Source organism: Cephus cinctus, unplaced genomic scaffold (genome assembly GCF_000341935.2).
Source record: "Cephus cinctus unplaced genomic scaffold, Ccin1 Ccin1_scaffold0566, whole genome shotgun sequence".
Classification (NCBI taxonomy): Eukaryota; Metazoa; Arthropoda; class Insecta; order Hymenoptera; family Cephidae; genus Cephus; species Cephus cinctus.
Window position 1 is genome coordinate 15226 of NW_014333218.1, and position 14101 is coordinate 29326.

The 14101-nt window shown below is 42.2% G+C and overlaps 1 protein-coding gene across 8 annotated transcripts in view; it reads right to left on the minus strand.

Annotated features, from left to right (window-relative positions):
• The window catches only part of LOC107268593 (teneurin-a), a 233321-nt gene that overhangs the window by 10255 nt on the left and 208965 nt on the right, over positions 1 to 14101 (minus strand). For 7 of the 8 annotated variants that reach the window (XM_015741516.2, XM_025085864.1, XM_025085866.1 and 4 more), the window contains 9 exons: positions 9967 to 10235; positions 8131 to 8250; positions 7400 to 8034; positions 7061 to 7274; positions 6086 to 6350; positions 5610 to 5740; positions 5376 to 5522; positions 4727 to 4934; positions 2065 to 2091 (listed from right to left, as the gene is read on the minus strand). In XM_015741516.2, coding sequence (XP_015597002.1) covers positions 2065 to 2091; positions 4727 to 4934; positions 5376 to 5522; positions 5610 to 5740; positions 6086 to 6350; positions 7061 to 7274; positions 7400 to 8034; positions 8131 to 8250; positions 9967 to 10235 — 2016 coding nt within the window. The remainder of the gene's footprint in view (positions 1 to 2064; positions 2092 to 4726; positions 4935 to 5375; positions 5523 to 5609; positions 5741 to 6085; positions 6351 to 7060; positions 7275 to 7399; positions 8035 to 8130; positions 8251 to 9966; positions 10236 to 14101) is intronic. The other variant, XM_025085865.1, reaches the window with a different exon arrangement.

Sequence of the window (14101 nt, forward strand, 5' to 3'; positions counted from 1 at the left end):
GGGGGGGGGGGGGGGCGGGAGGAGGAGGATTAAATATTTTCGGTGGGTCACAGAGACAAGTGAAGAACAGACGCAGACAAGGGACGAAGGAGGTTTTTCAGGTTTTTCAATTATTATCATTATCCCGTAATTGATCGATTGCCTCATATCTTTCCTTTCTCTCCCTCTCTCTCTCTCTCTCTCTTTCGTTCTCTCTTTTCGTGTTCTTCGAGTTACCAACAAGAGTTCCGTAGTTCTCTCCACGTGCGAATAACTCCCGGACAGCACGTACCCTTTTCTATACCTTTTTCTTTCAGGGCGCAGGGGGGGTTAGGGCGGTGGGCTGGTTAGCAGGGCTGATGGTGAATGGTTTTTGGTGGGTTGGATATGTGGATGGTTAAGATCGCGCCTGGAAATGGGGTAAAACTTTTTCTTTCTTTCGGAATTAAGGATAGAGACAGACTCCCTCTCTCTCGCACTCTCGTTCAAATCCTTCACAATAGACACACAGCTTCCATCGCGGACTCTGGTCGTCGACACAACAATCGTGCTCACCCTGTCCCTGAGACTGTATCTAACTATTTTTTGTTATCACTACGTTAAAGATAGCATACAAAAGAAACAATAAAAAGCGTCCAGAGTCGTCTGACCGGCGCGGAAGCTCCTCTAATTTATTTCACCCTCCGGCTGTAGGATTCTTTCTTTTTTTTTTCTTTCATCTTTTTTTTTTTTAATATTTTTTTGTTTATCTCCACGTATTAAATAGCGACTCCCTTTCGCTCTCTCCTTCTCTCTCTCAAGTATATAATTTGTCTTTCTCTCTCCTCGTCCCTCTAATTCGTTAGAATCGCTATCCAATACGATTATCTGTCATTCTCTCTCTCTCTCTCTGTCTCTTTCCCCCCCCCACAGCCATTCAATCAGCGTTTCTCTTTCTCTCTTCTCGCACTTTCTTACTCACTCTCTCTTTCTATATATATATACGTATATATATATATCGGTCAGAGTAATTACTCTCGATAGACATCTAATTTTTAAGCAATTGTATGCTTGACACTGGACGAGGGTTTGTCTGCTTCTCGGCAATACACGTGTGCAAAGGCCTCTGGCAACGATAAACAATCAACGCACGAACAAACGAACAAACAAACACAAGAGACACGTGGAAAACAAGACAATTGTACAACGGCATTGGCGGTGGTGGCGGTGGTGGTGGTGGTGGTATATATATATATATATATATTTTTTGTGGTTGTTGCTGCTGGTGATGATAGTGATTGTATTTGGCTGCACTAAAGGTCTAAGAGAGACAAGAGTATCTGGCACAGGACAAAGACAAGACACAGGGATAACAAATGATTCTTCGTTTACGCAATCCCACGACATATATCACAGATACGACATAAGAAGACAATACGATTTTCGTTAGTCTATGCGTGACAAGGGCGAATTCGCGTCCCTTGAAGGATGACAAAAAAAAAAATTTAAGAAAAAAAACTGGATACGCCAGATCGTGACGCAAAGCCCGAAATTATTTATTTTCGTTATCGCGATGCAACTTTTTTTACAAAATCTTCTTTTTTTTTTTATTCGCTTTACGTAACAATTACGCGACGGTCAAGGGACGTGAAATTCGCGTGGCGAAATAAAAAAAAAAAAGTGACAGACGAAGCAAACGTAGACCAAGCGGTAGTGACGGCAAACAACGACGGACGATATAAAGAGCGAAGAGGGGGTGGTGATTTTGGAGGGATGGATAAATTTGAAAAAAAAAAAAAAAAAAATTTTTAATATCAACTGGCGGGGATAAATTATACGAATCTACTAGGAAAAATTTTTGATAAATTATTAATGACCACTGTGGATTTTTGAGCAGGGCTGGGTGATAAACGGCAAAGGTTACTAGGCGGGGGGGATGAAGGGGAAAGAAGCTGGGGAACTATCATTACTAGACATGTAAGAATGATTTTGTAATAACGAGCGACGAGCAATAAAAAAAATGGCTTGGACATGTAAACGCTTTGTCTTTTCTTTTTTTTTTTGACTTTTTTTTTTTAGCGAGAGAGCACTGTAGCTGCAACTTACCGCGGTGTAAAGGAATTCCAGAACTCACTACGTGTGGGAAAAACCAACGAGAAGAAAAAGGGCGTTATCACGGTCACAGAACCCGCGTGGGCGGGCTAAACGAATATGTGTCAGCCGTGAAAATTTGTATGAGTTTCCAAAAATGTCACTGGAGCGAGGAGTCAAAAAATTCGGATCGTCGGAGAACGGTAATGCACGTTTTTTTTTTTTGTTCACAATTTGAATGCGCGTGAGAGATGCGAAAAAAAAAATTTTTTTTTGGAAAAATTGAAAAAAAAATTTTTTTTGAAAAAAAAAATTTCAGACGATGGAAACCATACATTTTTTTACGGGACACCATACAGAAACAATAGACGTAGACACACACTAATCAAGCGTACTCGTCACACGCACTTCACTCACGCACTCGACACGCACAAACGAAATATTAAAAAAATTTTGTGTGATTTATCTCATATCGCCCCACTCTCTCTCTCTCTCTTTCTCTCTCTCTCACTCTCTCTCTCTCACACACTCATTCTGACTCTCAGCATGAAAGAAACACTCACTCGCAGAATCATCCAACACAGAGTGGTTTTTTAAACACTGTGACAGACACAAGTTGGAAACTACGCAACAAACATGTAATGATAAGGACATAGCTAGCGAATCGGACGAACCTGGCGGCCATTGCAATATGACGTCACTGAATCCCTTATTTGGGATTCACGGTGGCCCACGTGTATGTAGAGCGTAGGTACAGATAAACGATTGTCACGAGACAGCATCGCCTTCTCATTGTCTTTCGCTTATTATCGTATTTTTATTGTAACGCTATCCTATTGGCGAAACCTATATAGTAGACACGCACGACGAGTAAAAAGATACGAATCGTTCCAAAGTAAACGAAGACACGAGATATCGAAATTAACCGAAGCGAGCAGGACACTCGTGTATACTCTTAATGACCGTATGCTTCGTATAGGATGGCGAAAAATTAACGAGAAGCGAACAATTTCGAACTTGTGTCTACCATCGCTGATAAGTGATACTAATATTTGAGTGATGAAAAAAAAAAATTATTTTCGCAAGATCGTCACGGTTTTTTTTTTTTTTTTTTTTCAATATTAAATAAGAGAGTATACGAAGGAAATGACGAAGTGCCGATCTTGCGAAAATAAAGGAAAAATGGCCGTTATCGAAAAATCGTTAATGCTCTTTTACGTATTTTTGAAACTATTTTCTAAATTCTCGTCTTTCTTCTTTTTTTTTTTTTTTTTCTTTCGTTACGGTTTCATCATTTTCACACGCATTCGCATTTTTTATCTTTCTCGCGCGCATTCACTCGACGCGCAGTTACCTTGGAAACCACACGTATAGACATACAATACAGAGATTGTATTTACGCTTATACACGTGTATCTCTGCATGCTTTGTTTTTTGGATATGAAATTTTGCAAATTTTTTTTTTTTTACCGTTTTTCATCAGAATTTCACATTCTCTCGACATTCGCGCTCTCTTTCTCTCGCACAATCTTGCACTTTCTCTCTTTATATCTCTCCTTCTCTCTCTCTCTCTTTCTCTCTCTCTCACTCTCTCTCTCGCTTTCTTGACTATGGGTTGAGAGTGGTTGGTTTTTGTTTTTTTTTTGGTTAATGGCGGGTTATACACAGAGGGTTGAAACACTAGACAAAATACACGAACCCCCCGGTACATCGTACCGACGCAACCCTCCTGGCAGAGATTCCCTCGAGAAAGAAAATTCGAAAAATAATTTTGGATCGATACAAAATTTAAAAAAATATTCCTCAAACAGTTCGCCTACAAGTACGACAGTTTATAGAAAGTCAAAATTAAAAAAATTCTACAGTACAAACAAGAGTATCAAGTCGATAGCCTAAATTTTTGAAAATCATAAAAAAAAAACAAAAAAAAATTTCAAGTGCAGAGTGTAGCTGACAAAAAAAACAATCAGAATAACAATCCAAAATTAAAAACTCGCAGCTGCAATTGCGCAATGTTAATACAACGCAGCTGCCACTGCAACTGCACTTTTTCTCTTCCGTGATACTAGCCAAAAGACTAAAGTACGTGTATCCAGAGGTTCGGGAGGTCGTTCGCTCAGAGGGTTGCATTTTAGATGGTTACGAGCCCGGGGGGCGGGATGGGTTCTTTCACAGAGGATAAGGGGATGGTTAAGGTCTATGAAACCCACCAGGGGTACTCCTTAGTATTCGGCCTGGCTAGTCATTAGCTCTCCTGATTACTGCCGCCGTACACCCCTCTACTCTCTCTCTCTCTCTCTCGCATACACAAACACACTCTCTGAACCATTCTCTCTCTCTCTCTTCATTATAATATACGTATGTCAACCTACAGTATCAACACGCAACCTTCAAACTTTGGCTGACAATACTATTGGAAAAATTATTGCGTCACCTTCGCCACGTGGTACGTTGACAGGTGATATTTGTAAAAAAAAATTTTTTTTGTTTACATTCAAAAACAAATTACGTAACAGTATTGTCAACCGTGGTTCAATTATCCTTAAAAGAGAAAGTTTGTAGTAAATTTGAAAAATTATCAGTTAGTCGTTATCATCGTTATCCGTCGAACGACCTATATATTGATATATTCGATTATAGATATTTTTTTAAGTCAAGTAAAAATCGGCTATCCTACCTTTCACTGTATTCGTCGATACGCGCGTAGCTCTGCACGCTTTTCTCCTCGATAAGGAATTTCACGCGCTGATAAAAGGACGCTGTCACGCTGGGTGGCTGCTTACGTAAAAGCACCTCGACGGGATCGTTGCTCGCCAGACACATTATGTGATCCGAGCAGGTCTCGTGAGTGCAACACTCGCTGTCCGAGCAATCGGGCATTCCGTCTGCGCAAACCCATTTCCATTCTTGTTCTTTCTCTTTTTTTTTTCCTTCTATTTTTTAATTTTCAAACCCCCTGCTTACGGAATCCTCTCGTATTTTTTAATCGAAATATTACTTTTTATGTACACTGTCTTACCCCTCGTGCTCCAAAGTAAAAGGTACTGATCGTATCGCGTATTGACAGATGAATAATTAAATTTTTTAATTTAGGGGAATTTTAAATGAAAAAAAAAAATTTCAAGGGGAGCCATGCGACAGTAATTTTGTTATTTTGCAAAAAAAAATATGCTTGACTCTTTTTTGAATTTTATAATGATTTTTTTTTTTGGATTGATCTGTACGGCAATAAGTATCGCTTTAAATTGAATTCGGTATCGATGCTACTGTTGTTCGGGGAGAAATTTTGAATAAATTTTTGTATAATTTTATATAGTAAAACTCACCCTGATCGTTGTCCAAGTCGTCGTTGCACTCCATTTCGAGTTGGATGCTGCAATCGCGTCCAGCCCAGCCAGTAGAACATTCGCAGCTGTACTCCCCGTCTTGCAGGGTGCAAAGTCCATGTCTGCTACATCCGTTTTCACATCCGGCTGTGAAAGTGGAAGTGAAATAATATTAAAGAGAAATTTATGACGGTATAAAAAGATATTGTACATAAATTCTGTAATTATACTTACGAAGAGTACAATGACGACCGTTCCAGCCTTGACTGCAGACACAGGTACCATTTTTGCATTGTCCATGTTCTGCACAACGTAGGTCGCAAGGTTTCTGATCACACTTGGTACCGGTCCATTCATCGTGACACCTGATAAATTTTCAAAAAAATATATATTCAACAAATCCAGTGACAAGGGATAGGCGAAAGATAAGCAATTCCAATGAAACCTCTATTTGACTCAAACTTTAAACAGTCCATAGATTTCACTGGTTGACTGCGACTGAATTCAATTCCATTGGAATTGAATTTCAGGTAAGAAAAGAAAACAGAAAAAGTAAACTCTCGTATGGTAAAAATAACTTGTTCCCAGGCAACTCCATGGAAGAAGTGGAATTGCTATAGACGTTTGAGGTACGTACCTTGCTCATGTGGATAACATGCTAGGTGGGTAGATATAGGTATTTGAAGTAAAGGACTTTGTTGTCAACTCACTTGCATCTTCCTTGCTCGCAGGAACCGTGCGGTCCGCAATCCAGACCGCAGCTTGGCTGAGAACAGTCCACTCCGGTCCAATGTTCTTCGCAGATGCAGGAAGCCGATTCCAGATCGTAACTTCCGTGATCGGAGCATCCGGGTAGACACTGGTAGACCTGCTGATCAACCTGATTGCACCTTTCGCCCTGCCAACCTGCCTTGCAGTAGCACTTGCCAGCTACACAGGCACCATGTCCATTGCAGCTGGGATCAGGACAATCGGCTGAACAGAAGAACAGGCCGATACGGATTGAATGAAATTCCATATGGAAAGTATACAAAGTTGTGACGTACAAAGTAATAATAATAACAGTGACAGAGATTAAACGTGAATATGATAATACAAGCTTTGTATTTTTTTGTAATTTTTTTTTGTTGATCGACTCCTACCATTTTTATACAAATTGCTGAATTTCCTTTCTTCAAGGTATTTTTACTTCTCCCTACACTCTTTCACCGTTTCTTATTTCTTGGTAATTACCTCGAGCACGATGTAAATGTTATCAGGGTGCAATTAGTCCCGCGATCTTTCCCTAATAGCAATTGCGCTCGCATGCAACGCATAAATAAATATTAAATCCTGTCGCAGAGGCTTATCTATGTATGTAACTAACTGCTGCAGTATAGGCGAGTACGGCGTCACGGAAAATTTCATTGGAAACACTGGCAATTCCAGCAATTACACGAAATTACCAGCGACTCGACATTTACACCGTTAAATTAAATGTGTAGCGTACGACCGGATACCGAAGGGCTCTTTGAAATAACAGGTACGTTACACAGTCGGTGAGATTTACGGATTACAAAATTAATAGCAATTCCAAAAGGGTGCTCAGTGCATCATTAACGATCCCACTGGCGCTGCTAATAGACCGCTTTCGGATTAGCTATTTTTACTAAATAAATTCACGCTTCCCTTTTCAGCCAACTTACGTTCATCGCAAAAGGATCCCTTCCAACCAGGATTGCAGACGCAAGATCCACGCACGCACTGTCCATGCTGATTGCAATCAGGTACTTGACAATCACCTAGAGGAATGTCGCATTCCGTACCCTTCCAGCCATCCTCACAGTGACATACTCCGCCGCCATATTGTCCGTGGGATGAACACAAGACAGGACAAACGCTCTTGCTACAGTCAGCGCCCTGAAATTCCAAGATAAACTTTCAAGGTATGCAAGCAATTCCAAGTTGAATAGTGAAATGGTTAAAATATAAAGGATGAGCATAACTTGGAATTTCAAAATCCTTTTTTTTCTTCATCCACAAACCTGATAGCCGTCGATGCAGTCGCACTTGCCCAGGTAACAAGAACCTCGACCGGAACAGTCATTGGGACAAGTCGTCGAGACGCCCTCGGCTTCGGTGACGATGAGGGTGACGTTATAGGGCTGAAGTTCATCATTGTAAACAGACAGGAACCAGCGACCAGTGTCCAGGTACTGAAGTAGGCTCACGTTGACGAGCATGGGTTCCATTGGAGAGCGTTTAACCAGCACGTGACCATAGAAGTTAGCCTGCTGCTCCCCGGAAATCGGACGTTCCATGAAACTGACGGCTTCCGGTATCGCTTCCCTCTTCAATCGATGATCGACTCTGCCCCCCTTAACGAATTCCGCAAAATCATACTGCGTGACGCTGGGCGCCACGTTCCTACGACCGTACACAGCGAAATTGGCGCCCCAAGGCAGAGTCAGGTTCAGCCTGATAAAAGCTGGTTGCTTATTGCGAAATTCCAAGTTCCAAAAGTGATAAGGCGGTATCACTTCCGAACGCGCCATGTTGTACGCCTGCAATTCCAGCACGGATGGCCATTGCTGAGCCGATTGTTGAATCTGCGGGTCGCTTTGCTGGTCTGCGCTGTCAACTGCGCTCGAGTGCTCTGCTGTGCTGGTTGGCAATGATTCTAATTAAAAAAAAAAAATTAAAATTACGATTCCCCAGAAAAAACCGGTATTTAAAACCATAGACATAAAGGTTCGTTCACATGGTATATATTTACCTTCTGTAGGCAATTGCGTGGATATGGGATCGTGAACGTGTGCGTTTTCATGAGTAACAGCTTTGACGTCTTGAACTACAATACAGTTGGTGCTGTCAATGGGCCTCATTGAACTGACAGCTGAAACAGTTAAAGTTAATCCTGTACTTGATTGACAATTATTGAAATTCCCCACCAACCGTTGCAACGAGTGGAATTGTCAAGCAGGGTTTCAGGGTTCAACTGTTTCAAGTTTACCGGTCAATCAAATAGAAAACTACAGAGAATCGGCAACAAGGCCTGAAGGGAGTGGCCGAGGGAAAGTGAATGGGAAAGAAAGGAGCCAAGATAAAAATGTTAAATGAGCACAGGGGTTAGAAAAGATTAGCTCCGACTGATTGACGGCAATGGCCGACTTGTGGTTTCCTTCCTTAAATCTATCTCCAGCTCTCTCGCTCTCATTGCTCGTCGCTTTGACGGATCATCGCTAATTTCCACCCCAACAGGATTTTCGCGACTGGCCCCTATTGGCCCAGGGATTCTTTTCCCACTTCCTTCTGCCCCACCAGTAAACACCACCGGGAATTTCGAGTTTACTGGCGACCCCTCTTAAATCATCCCCCTTTCTGAACAACCCCCCCCTGGCTATACTCGTTTATTTCGCCTCCTATTTACCATTATTATTATGTAATATTGACCACTGGTTATTGGTACCACTGAGCTTGGGCTCAGGAACCAATAGGAATCTCGTCGAAGTTCCCAGAAGGGTTCAAGAAAACAACCCCTATACCATTCTCAGCCCCTCCGCCGGAGACGATATTAGCCGTCGGAATTCATCCCTCGTGATACCATGAAAATTCCAAGTTCCAACCCAACCCCCAAACCATAGCGCGCGTTAATGGCGGATGTGAGCTGCATTTGGTAGCGGAAGTCACCCTTGTAAAAATGTCGACGTATCCGAGACCGTCGTTTCTCTTCATAAAACCGTGGCCCCAATGTGTTCCGGCATTGCTAAAAAGAATCGTATATACACGCATACACGTAATCCCTTGCACGTTAGCCGGAATGGAGATGGGTTTTAAAAATAAAGCAAAACTTGACAATAAAGCATCCCAACCTAACCTAAAGGTCGTTGACGGATTCGGAAAAAGAGCGAATCACTTATTTTTAGACACCCTTCGTAGAACCTTATTACCACGTGCCACTCGCATTATTGATTTCTACATTACCGACGTCCCACGTGTCACACGTGTACGCCCCTCTGCAACCCTTATTTCTGACCCTTTATTTTCTTCCTACTGTGACAACAATACCCGACGACCATCTTCGCTGTATATGTATATATATATTCGTTATACATATAGGTATATGGAGAAAACACGACAAACTACTTTATTATTTATTGACTTTATCGTATTAGTTTCAATGACGTAACGCATCGATATATCTGTGAGCATATGAAATTAACTTTCATCGTCCAATGCGCAGATTTCATCGCACGTAACACGTACAGGTAATATTGAACGAAAGCATTTTCGCATTTACATTGAAAATTGTACGATCGTCATTTAATGGAGTAATGAATATTAAACGCCATTGTATAAGCAGTAATTGAACGAGCCAACCGGTCGAAGTTCATGGTGGTCAACGAAGAGACATTATAAATACTAATTGAGCTCATTCACCCATTCCCCTTTGAAGTTGCCAATAGCCATGACGATAACGGGCCAAGAAAGTTTTATACAGTGTGGGACCGAGAGAAACGATCAGCTTGGAGATAATTTTTTTGAATAATTATATGGTACGAGTATGAATTTTTTTTGTCGGATTATTTAAAAATTTAATTATTACAGTTACCTGCAAAGTAGGCGAGCATCGCTGTAAGCGCAACAGCCAGCAGTATGAGTGCGATGGAAAAACATTTCCAGGAGCATCGATGCTGGCATCGCTTGTCAATGTGAAAACGGGACGGCGAGTAGGGCGAGTAATGGGGCACCGTAGCAGCCCTTAAGGGAAAGACTGGCATCGCCAATGGTTGACCCTGTGACCCTGCACCCACAGCACCTACGGGCGCCCCGGCGCCACCCAACGAGCCGACCGTCACCTGCTGTTGTGGCGGTGGCAGCCTGTAAGAGAAAGAAAATTATTTTAGTGATGGTAATAAAAGGTGGTTGAAATAAAAGAAAAAATTTTAAGCGGGAGCGAAATTTGAAAAATTAGGGAAGAGTCAAATTTGGATGAAAATTTATCTTTCTTAGTCACGGGAAATTGTATCGGAATAATACGGGGGGGCGCAGGCACCCTATAAAAATAGGGATTTGATACGGCCCTGGGATAAATATATAGTTTTCCGATAATCACGCCGGCTCATGAATAGCATTACCAGCAACATAATGCACGCTCGGAGGGACTGACGAGGACACTGGGTATATAGGTACCAACCCCCTGGACACAAAATCCTATAAGAATAACGGGACTGACAGGGTCGTAACAAAAGGCCATCCTTCCCCGCCTTGAAACTAACAATACCTCTTGTCAATATTGAATTTCGCGTTTATCGTCGCGATATGGTGGCTCTCTCTTTTTTTTTATCGTTTTTTTCATTTTGCCAGCCATGACAAATTTTTCGATATACCCGCTTTAGGCAGACGCACACTGTACACTGTATCCTTTGGCGCTACAGTCGATACTCTCGTGTTATTTTTCAATCAGACTTCAAAATACGAGTTTCTATCGATTGCGGGGGAAAAAAGTCTAATAGAGAAATAATGACGAGTTTCCATTGGAACGTGGCCCCGATGCTTCCATGAATTTCGATAATTGGCAACTAGTTACTGATACGTTCGAACCAGCCCACAGTTACGTACAGAAACAATCCTAGGACCGAATAAAAAAAAAGTGGTTTGTGTCCGTGCTACAAAAATATTCAAATTTACCTCTTTTTTTTTTATTACTACACTCTTCCGCGCCCCAAGTAATTACTGGGAGATACGAAGCATCAAAGAATCGTGCACGAGGTAAGGGTGGCAAGGTAACGCGAATTTTTAAAAATCGATGGATACTTAAATTTTGGTTCGTGTCCAGGCTAAGCGCGAGCTGTAATAAAATCGTAATACTTCGACTAGGCGAACTGAGCCGCTATAGAGGCTGGTATAACGTGGGTAAAAAGATAATTGCGCCGTAAGGCTGAATTGAGTGTCGTCTGAGTGGAAGATTGCATCGGGCGATCGGATCATACATATATATACAGGGTGTACGTAACGTTACTACGGTACACATATGTACGACATATATGGACAGCGGGATGCTGGGTTGAACGAGTAAAATCTCTTTTGAAAGTATTCTGCCGGTACGCTACTAGTATTTACTGATGCCCGTTCGACAATCGACAAAACTTTATTCATTTCGACGTATTCGTCCGAATGAATATTCGATTCCCGGGTAACCGGTTTTTTCATATTGCGATACTTCGGTTACCCTCAGTCAATTTCTAAAGAAATATTCACGTAAGGCTAGGTGAGTTTGGGTATCCAAGCAGATAGGTACGAGGGGATGAGCATACACAGGTTAGGTTGGGTTAGGTACGCATTTCACAAAATGACCCGATACGCATATAACGATGAAAAAGATAAATTCGTTCTCGTGTTGCGCTGCTATCCGTTAGGGGTTGAAATCGCGATGAGAGATAACGATAATTAAAATAAAAATTCGATACACCCTCTCGGGGACGTAAATGGTAACACGATACGGAAATCGGGTCTCGGGTTACCTGCCAGAGTTAATTATTAATTTTCCTTAATATTAATGAGGGATTTACTTGGTGGGGATGGTCTAGGGGTTAGCTGAAAGTACGAGAGAAAGGGGTTGTAAATTAATTCACGAAACCCTGTATTATAATTTTAATCGGCCGATTACCGGTTCGCCAAGTAGAACGGCTATATTTATCCGTAAACAGACAGTACCTATGTAACTTCCGGTATCGAGGCTTCCGAGTCAATATATAATCACTGCCACAATTTGAGAGCCAAATGGACATTGAATTCCCCGCTCTTAAAATAACACCCTTAAATTTTGAAAAAAATGTTTAATGTAAAAAATTTTTTTTAAGGGTTGAAAGAATTTCAGAAACTCTATAGATCGACTGGGGAGTATAGGGGTAGGTTGTCAGGAATATACTCGAGGATAGTAATAAGGGATGTTTAAGGCTTTCTCCGGACATGGCACAGAGGGTAGTTTTCTAGACAGGCCCTGTACGGAAACTTTGGCAGCATTCGATCATCCCTCCCGGATACCGGTGTCGCATCCCAACAACGTTTAAGGGGGATTCCCCGTCGTCGACGGAGCCGCCCCTTCCCCTCCGATGAGAGTTTTTGCCGGTAGGGGTAGTTCGGGAAACACAAGGGTAGAATATTACACCACGTGTGCTAGTAATAAGATCACGCACGTGACGACAATGCAAAAATACAACCCCTAACACGGCAGCCTTCTCTACGACTTACTACGAGAGCCCCGGCATCCGGCTGTTATCTTTCACTGGAATAAGAACTAGTTTCACGGTAGAACCGCCATTTTCTTTCCAACAAAAGATCATAATACGATATTCGTTGAAGGAGATTGGCCCAGGCGTCACATCGACAATTTACCATAAGCGCCGTCATGCTCGTCCAATAACAAACACGTTCGACCAATCAGATTGAAGTTGTCCGTACAAGGGGAACCCCCTTTGAAATTCAAACTTGAGCCAATGGTAAGCGCAGCAATTCCCATCCTCAAGTGTTTCCCACTTACTGCTATCCCATTACGTACTGGTTTCCTGATACACAGCGCACCTCAGATTCCTGCCAAGATCCACACGTGGCCACGTATCCTTTTTCACGCGTCCTAGGCACCTACTGTGTAGAACAATAAGATACATTTTTTCAGCCCACCATGTACATACTTTAATACAGGCAACTCCAACCAAGTCGTACAGTTCCAAAATTCTAATACTAACAAAGTACCAGGGAGTTGAGTGAAGATGATTTGTGGGTAATTGCACGTGCAACGGTAACCCAGAACCGGAAGTCAGTCGCGGAACAAAGGTTCAAACGTCAAATCGTCATATTTCCGCAATTCCACAGATAGTCTGTCCCATCGACCTAGATCTTCGTCGGGATAATTAAGCGTGAACGGAACCTTGTAAAATAAGAATTGGAAGACTGCCCCCCATTTAAAAAAACTTCACGTACGTCCCTGGAGTATCACCTAACGAGTATAAGTTATTCCGTGAAGTAAATTATCGTTTTACCGGGTTCCTCCTTTGGAGTGGCTGGGCCACATGGGTAATAGACGGAGCCGCGAGACGACTGTTTGGTAAATATAGAACCGCAGCAAACAGAAAACAGTATCCCTCTAAAAATAAACAGACCCTCTATACCGTGGCGCCCTCTCTCATTGAGAAATAACTTTTTTTTTTTCACAGCTACCCTCCCTGGACCCATCGGCTCTATCGACACCCCCTCGCGACGGCATTCGCGTGCAACTTCAGTGTCTTCGTACATTCCTCAGTCGTTTCTTTTTATACCGAGTCTTCATAGGAGTGAAGTAAGCTCCGAGTCATGTTCGATCTCTGAATGAACTCCTTACAGCACCGAGTCATCGATTCGAGTTACGGAGGCAGAGGGGAAAATAAGAGGGTGAAACGTCCAAGAGAAAAGATAAGGTAAACAAAGAGAAAAGACAAACCAAGAAAGATGCACCCCCAAGAAAAATCGATGTCGACTGCACTGCGGACAGATAGCGTATATATATATATACACAGACACACCCAAGCAAAGAGAATCGCAACCCCTCGATATTAAATTTAAGGGCTGCCACATTGCACTTGACTCCGTGGGGTCGAAGGTCGAGGCTAAACCATATCCACAGTCACTTAAGGGACGAACGTACCTTTCTTTTTCACCCTTAAGGGCATAGCCGCAGTTTCTGCAGCGATATTTCTTGCCAATTTGCA